We start from the raw sequence: 7,766 nt of genomic DNA on the forward strand, positions 1-7,766 counted from the left end.
CAACGTTGATTCAACCATTATCCAAATGGTATTCTGCACGCTGATTTTATGTTGAATCAACGTTATGAATCAATATTGATTCAACCATCATCTAAATGGTAATCTGCATGCACATTTTAGTTGATTTAATGTTGAATCAACATTAGGAATCAACATTGATTCAACCATCATCTAAATGGTAATCTGCATGCACATTTTAGTTGATTTTATGTTGAATCAACATCAGGAATCGAACACTGATTTAATTTATAAATTGATTATACTTAATCATGTTAGAAATCAATATTGATCCTGATCATCCAACAACCTAATGGTAATCTGCATGTACATTTTAAATTATGTGTATGCTGATATACTGTAAGGCTACATCTTGTTCAAAATTACCTTACATTTCCCAAAATGTGAAAATATAAAAATAAAGACAGACAATATGATTTGAATCTTCACATTTATTGAACCAAGGCATTTAGACCTGCTTTAAGCATTGTTTTTATGATTTAACAGATGAAATATATAACATATAGAAGATTGTAGATCTGCTATTTATGAAAGAAATCGTGAAAATGTCTGCAAGCATTTGGATATTTTGTAAGTGAATATATGCCACATGAGCACTTTACACCTATATAAAAATGCTATTTGAAAATAATTGATCTGCAAGTTTAAATTACAAACCAAACCACCATTATTTACAAGCGATTCCACAAAAACAATACCCAACATGGCTTATAATGACCAAACGTGTACTAACTTTGCAGACTAAACCAACGGTCTGACAAAACACACTGACAAGTGCTCTAGTAATACAAATGGCTTAATTAATAAAGCCTAACGGGCCATCCACACCAAGCACTATATATATACACATTTTTAATTTATTTTACTTTATAGAATTTAGAGTAGCCAATGATTGTGAGCCTCTTTTCGTCCACAAAGTCATTATGCTAATTAATTTCTCACACATTTCTGTGTTGCTACTGCAATTGTAGCCTAGTAGCCCCTCCATCCTTCTCCTCCTGTTCAACACCACTAAAGACGAACAGTATCTGTGTTGATGATGACAATATGAGTGATTTGCTGGAACTCTGGAAGACATGAGCAACTGCCCACTGAAATGATCATGTCTGCACTGTATTTAAACTAAATAATTCTACAACGATAGGATTGACAAAAGTGATATGCTTAGTGTGGACAGCCCCATTACAGTTTGAAAGAGTACATTATTTCACACATGAACAAGTGAACACTTGTCAATTTCAAAAAAGTGCCTTACTTTTACTTAATGGTATTACATTCAAAGTCTTAATAATTTGCAGCTCTAAAGTACTTAAAATGAATAAAAGTGGCTTCATTTAGAACTCCTATCACTTTTCAACATTTTCTCATGCATGAGAAAAATAAAATGCATGCATTTTAGTCTACTGTCACAAAGGAGGGCTGAGGACAACCTGCCTACCAGTTATCCACTATACAATCTTTCTAAAATGACAGGAGGTTTTTAAGACTTTGCAGTTTGGGGGGTAGTTTTTTCCTTTCCCAAGCCAAGCATCACTCTTTGAATAAAGTTCAATATGTTCTTCATATCATTAGGGTACTTCAAATTGAGTGCATACGTCAGGCTAAACAGCAGGCACGGTGCTTGAGGGAGGTTATGGAAATTATCCATCACAATACCTCCTTCAAGGATGATGGCTGTTGACACTGGCTGAAGGTCGACACCATCTGAGGGAGGTGAATCTTCACTGCTCACAGTCAGCAATCCGACCGATACCTCTGCCCAGGCGTCTTCACTTTCGCTGTCACAATCCTGTACAGAACCAAACAAAAACAACATTACAACAGGGAAATGTAGACACTTCACACACATCTGCATTGAGAAGTTTTATCAACATTGGTTGGCCTACTGTTTTTGACAGTATATTACTCATGGTAAACAGCACAGTAAAATATGTATCTGAAAACATTTTAGGCTAGAAATAAGCAACTTGGTAACAAACATTCTGCATAGTGGCCATCTCTCTCTCCCTTGAGCAACGTGTGAGTGCAGGCTACAAACACTTACACTGCACACCATGTGAGTGAGATTCCACCGTGCTATAGCCTGAAGGGATTGAACCTTCTGATTGGTTTGCAATGCCGTTTCAGACTGAAACTTCAAAATAAAATTAACGAAAATGTAATTTCACTGGACCTTTAAGGTGTAACTATGAGAACTTACCAAGACAGTGGTGTAGAAACTGCTGTGGTCATCTCCAAGCAGAAGAAGGAGGCCTCGGAGAACAAGCCTACCCAGCGCGGTCACGTCGGGTTTCTACAAGTGGATAATGAACAAATAAAGTTCAAGATCTGACCATCACAAGTTACAGTACAGTTACAGCATGAAACACCACAATATATGTTTGATGAACAGTTGCAGAGAGCAGTTGCTGATTGGAGATGTGATTTAAAAATAGTACAATCCACAGCATTTAGTTATCAACAACAATCAATAGTTAGCAATACTTTAACACTCTGTAATACAGCCGGGAAGCATAAGTACTATTTGGGGTAATAGGTTGTACATAAACTTAGTCATGATAATTACAAATATAAGAAGCATGTTGTAGACTTACCCATCAATTTGCTGCACAATTCCGGATAATTTCTCTCTAATGGCACCTTTCTTGGACTTGAAGATAGGGACCAATTGTGGTGTATAGCGATCCAGAGCATCAAAGAAGTCTGTCTCTAGGTGTGTGGTGGCGATCCTGTTAAACTCAGCATAAGCCTACAACACAGCAAACCACAGAACAAAATACAGTGACTAAATACATTTGAAAAAGTGTGTAAATTAGGAAAACATTTGGTTAATTGTCATACAAATAATTATGATCAACAATGTAACCGTTTTGGCATTAAACATTGGACGAATTACATTTCGGTTCCGACTTTTAGGCTTTGTAAACAAAAAAGAAATGACTGACAATGACCGGGGCCAATAATACCATTATGTAATATGGCCAGAACAGGCCAGGCATTTAAAAATGTTGAAAAATAGTGAGAGTAGCCGACCTACATGTTCACAACACATCACTTTGCGAGATGTTGCGAGCTTGTAGATCTGCTATTTTCACTATTCTTCAATAGATAAATGTATACAGATGAACGCTTTTTCTCATAACTGTGATCAGACAATTACCTATATTAAAATTGGCTTACAGGAGATCCCCCATGCCACGCTCATGTCACCATGAGTCAGCCATAACAGGGCAGGGGTCTTCAACAGGGGGTCCGGGACTCCTAGGGGGTCTTCAGAGTTGCTACAGGGGGTCGGCCAAATCTCTGTGATAAGATCATTGTTTCTTTATACAAACCACTTGAACAATAGCATCCCTATTCTACAGACAACTTTAGCCGAAAATGGCCGATCTACGAGCTTGTAGATAACTAACCTGTTCCCGGATGTCCTTGTAGGCAGATGAAGATGGGCACAGTGCGTGTTGGCAGGAAGGTAGCTGAGGGGATTCTGGTCAGGGCCCAGGCTGACTCAAACTGCATGTGTTGTGCACCTATACAAACACAGAGGAGTGATTTTACACCAATGTCACATGGTCAGAATACAAGTTTTATCTGAACACCAAGTGCTCAGTCACAGGCTGACCCGGTCAGAGAATGCTTTTCATGTCAGCTGATAGAAAACCACCCAGATATCATTATGTGAAACCCCAAAGTTGTGCCGAGGGTAACCGCCTTGGGGTCTAAGCGCTCTGCCCTTCAGCATCTCTATGACCAGAGGACAGTGAAGAAAGCAGGAAAGAATCCAAGAGACCCAACTCATAACCTCAGCACCTGCTAAGAAACATAGTTACAGTTCATTATTGTTTATTTAACCATTATGTTAAATGAAACCCCCACCTGAAGTGTGCAGTTCTTCCTCTTGAGGAATCCCACAAATCAAATTCTCCACACCAGGTGGAGAGATTAGGAGATCGAAGGATTGGGTCTACACAGAAGAGAACATAACATTATATAAACAATTGTAAAATGAGAAAATTAAAATAAAATCACTTATGAGTCTACTTATAAGAGTGTATGCAAGCAGTAGGGTATTGTAGATAAGCTCTTTGATAAACACACCATTGTGTGACAACAGTTTGAGAAAAAAGGAGTGGACCAAGTAGAACCCTGTGGACTCCTGTCTACAAAGTATATATTGTAGGGTCTAGGTGGTTAAACATAAACTTGTAGTGCATTGCAGAGTATCAGTCAAATAGAGTATCATTCAAATAGGCAAAACTGCAATAGCAAAATAATGTATTACCATGCCAGGATTGTCTACAAGCCTAGGGAACTATACGCCAATATTTCCGGTAGGCCTTTAGTTCCATTGCTGCGAATCCACTTGCCTCCATGTAGAGATGTTTGATTCATGTAGTCCTCAACCTGGGACACTGGACACCTACTGACCTTCATCCATTCAACCATTTCAATAAGTTTTTCAGGAGGCACATCAGATTCTGTTGAATGATAAGTACAGATTCATTATAGCTGATTTCAAGTATTTGAGGTTCTGGCCTACTTGGAGTGTGTGAAAAGTCGCCAATCGGTCCAGCGGTGCCTGAGACTAGTTTTTAGAAGATGATGGACAGAAGAGTCATGGGACCGCAAATATAATCCCTTGCATCTGTCCAATCTAGCCTGGTGGGGATAATTAACATTGGTTATTAGTATTACCTGGTGTACTAGGGACGGTCTGTTCCTCTGGTTCTTGGTGGTGTGGTCGTTTCAGCCTTCTCATGCGCTTCCTGGTGTTCCTCAATCGCTCCTCCAGGAAGTCTGTAGCAGGTTTTTTTCCCCGGCCAGGTGTGTACCAAGCTGCCTGTAAAAGAGACAATTAGGTTCAGCTTAAATTTGCCTGGCGTAAACCATGAAGATGGTTACATGGGATTTTAAGGAGCAATCCAAAAATGTGCGTGTGACTGTGCACTAGGAAAAACTTTGAGCACATTTCTTTTAGGTGTGTGTGTGTGTATGGAGTGTTCTCCTTTATGTGTTGATTGATTGATGACTTACATAGCCACTGCCAACTGTAGTACCATCCAAATTAAGGCAAGGGCTTTCTTGGTGACATTAGATGGCCTGTCAAAGAACGATGAAATGAGACAGTAATCATTGTTACAAATATATGACGATTCAAATCCCTGAATTGAACACTGAATGGTTATGCGCTTTTTAAGTGCATTCGATTCTGTGTCATTTTTAGATTTGACCTAAAAAGCATTATTTTACACTTTGGCTACTCAAAAACAGCAGATATACAAGCTCATAGCGTGGCACCGAGTGCTGCGCTACGAGCTTGTAGATCTGTTATTTTAGAAAAATCTTGAAAATGTGTGCAAATCTTTGAATTTTTAACGAACATTTGTAACTCAAATCTTTGTTTCTGGGGGTCCCTAGAACAAAATATTTTGAGATGAGGGTCTGTGGCCAAATACATATACATTTTGGGGTCCTTGACATGAAAAAGTTTGAGAACCACTGACATAATAACACAAGTTAAAAACAAATACATTTAGAAGACATTTTGTAGAATCGGCCTCAGGTCTTAATGGGTTAATTGAAGGTGTGTGATAACCAGTTCTTCTGATGAACTTGGCAAAGTGTTTCACAATGCATACTGATTAATGAACTCATGTTATACAAATGAAATCAGTGGTTCTCAAACATGTTCATGTCAAGGACCCCCTAATTAGTATGTACTTGGCTAAGGACTCAAGATTTACAAAAGTGTTTCAAAAATATTCCACAAATGTTGTTTATACTGTTTTTTAATAGCTGATCTACACCCTCACAACGCATCACCATGCACTGTGAGCTTGTGGATCTGCCATTTTCAAATAGGCAATTTATAGGGTTTAAGTGGTTAAACTGAGTTTCATGCTATATAATCTCATTTAGCTGGGAACCACATGGAAACCCCCCAATGACCCCTGAGGGTCCCTGGAGCCCACTTTGAGAACCACTGATAAACATTACCTGCTTTTGTTAGCTACTGTCTGCAAAACAAAACTTAAGTTAAAAAACGGATTACCAAATTTGTCTGCACACTAAAATCCTCAATGTTAATTTATTCTCCTTAAGGATCCATTGGTACCATTTGGTTACATGGCGGCTTTCCGACATGTAAGACCGTTACCGTACCGGTTGTACTCTCTGTCTCTTAATTAAATTATTTTACTTTTTACTGTAGGTTAAAAACAAGATTCATATATAAAATAATAATTACAGTCAAAACAAATGTGGCCTCACCAAAGGGATATGTGGCCAACATTAGCTCTCTTTTAAGAACTAACAAGTTGAATCATATTTTAACGTTTTAGGATGCCTGGTCGCATTGTAACATCATCCGTTTATATTAAATTGTGCAAACACATTGCTTTCTATGTAAACGCGGTTGATAAACCGTTAGTCCTGAAACATGATCATATCATGACGTTTTCTACATTTACAACCCATACATCTACATAAACGTTCAGATTTCAAATATAAAGCACTTAGCCCAGGGCCAAGGATGTTACAATTTGAATCGGGAGGGTTTAAGTATCCGTACCTCCTGTATTGTTCAATAAAAGTAATTTTAATCCGATCGGTGGCCATTTTCTCCGAGTTTTCTGTATGCTTTAAACTACGCGACCGTCGGTTGGGAGGTGTATTACATTATACACATGCATTACAACTATGAGAAAATGGCCACCGATCGGATTAAAATATCTTTTATTCAACAATACGGAAGATGCAGGTACTTAGACACACCCGATTAAAATTGTAACATCCGTGGCCGTGCGGTAAGCACTTTATAGTTGAAGTATGAATATTTATGTTGATGTACGGGTTGAAAGTGCAAAAAACAGGTTGAAATTCCGGCCATGAGGCTCGTGAAAGGACAAGCGTCGTGTGAACCATGGCTAAAACTCGGTCGTGCACGGTTACATGAACGTGTTAGTTCATGTAACCGTGTACGACCGTGTTTGGATAATATTTTAATTCCATAAACTAATTAAACTTACCTGTTATCTAGTACAGTAAACACGAAAGCACCCCGGTTTGAAAAAGAAATCTCTCAGCCAACAGCCGTTTCCTCTGCCTTCCGGTGTTGATGATTTCAAAACTAACAAGCTCCGCCTTCAGTGTTGCCATATCCGCTTATTATAAGCGACTTTGGGCTTCTTTTTCTGTGAAGTTTTTTGGGCTTGCTTCCTTAATGTCGTTTAAACCAGTGGTGGTTCTCAAACATTTTCATGTCAAGGACCCCCAGATTAATATGTAGGCTATTATCCATTCAACGGACCCCCATCTGAACACATGTTATGCCAGGGGGGACCCCCAATACAAGATTCGTATTAAAATGTTTCAAACATATTCCTAATTTTTCACATTTTCTTCCAGATAAGAGTTTTGTTTTAAAATAGCAGATCTACAAGCTCACAGCGCGTCGCATCGCAACCCGTTGTGAGCTTGTAGATTGGCTATTTTCAATTAGTCATAGTTGCTTCTTTTGGGCTAATTTCCATAGACCTGGTTGCTTATTTCTATCGCAAAATCTGGCAACACTGTCCGCCTTGTGCATGAAGGATGTCTGCGGTTCTCAACCTGTGGGTCGAGACCCTGACAATTTAAGTAATAATTTTAATACCTTAAAAAATAAATGAAAACAAATCAAAGAAAAAGACTGTAATACAAGTAATCAACAAACTATACTATAAACTGGTCAAACATTGGCCAAATTG

General features: G+C 38.5%; 1 protein-coding gene across 5 annotated transcripts; it reads right to left on the reverse strand.

Annotated features, from left to right (window-relative positions):
* Window positions 1–470: 470 nt before the first annotated feature.
* LOC311035898 (uncharacterized protein) lies at window positions 471–7,129 on the reverse strand. Of its 5 annotated transcripts, none has more exons than XR_014599802.1 (10): window positions 7,047–7,129; window positions 5,053–5,118; window positions 4,714–4,858; window positions 4,301–4,496; window positions 3,895–3,982; window positions 3,432–3,548; window positions 3,179–3,321; window positions 2,613–2,767; window positions 2,219–2,311; window positions 471–1,807 (listed from the first exon to the last, which is right to left on the reverse strand). XR_014599802.1 is itself a non-coding variant. In XM_084044380.1 (10 exons), exons 4-7 carry the CDS (start codon window positions 4,389–4,391, stop codon window positions 3,280–3,282), a joined length of 231 nt encoding a protein of 76 aa, XP_083900506.1. In that variant the 5' UTR covers window positions 4,392–4,496; window positions 4,714–4,858; window positions 5,053–5,118; window positions 7,047–7,129; the 3' UTR covers window positions 471–1,807; window positions 2,219–2,311; window positions 2,613–2,767; window positions 3,179–3,279. The 5 variants fall into 5 exon arrangements, 4 of the variants coding, with proteins under 4 accessions (XP_083900506.1, XP_083900504.1, XP_083900503.1 ...); XM_084044380.1 differs by having other exon boundaries at window positions 3,179–3,299; window positions 4,386–4,496; XM_084044378.1 differs by having other exon boundaries at window positions 3,199–3,321; window positions 4,386–4,496.
* Between the last annotated feature and the right edge of the window lie 637 nt (window positions 7,130–7,766).

Source organism: Gymnoscopelus microlampas (genome assembly GCF_963454915.1).
Source record: "Gymnoscopelus microlampas genome assembly, chromosome: 20".
NCBI lineage: Eukaryota > Metazoa > Chordata > Actinopteri > Myctophiformes > Myctophidae > Gymnoscopelus > Gymnoscopelus microlampas.

Excerpts from the sequence above, each read along its gene's own strand:
- LOC311035898 (XM_084044377.1), bottom strand. Across the intron at positions 3,549-3,894 it reads GGAAGAACTGCACACTTCAG|GTGCACAACACATGCAGTTT; the intron begins GTGGGGGTTTCA and ends GTGTTTGTATAG. Across the intron at positions 3,322-3,431 it reads ACAAGGACATCCGGGAACAG|AGATTTGGCCGACCCCCTGT; the intron begins GTTAGTTATCTA and ends ATCTTATCACAG.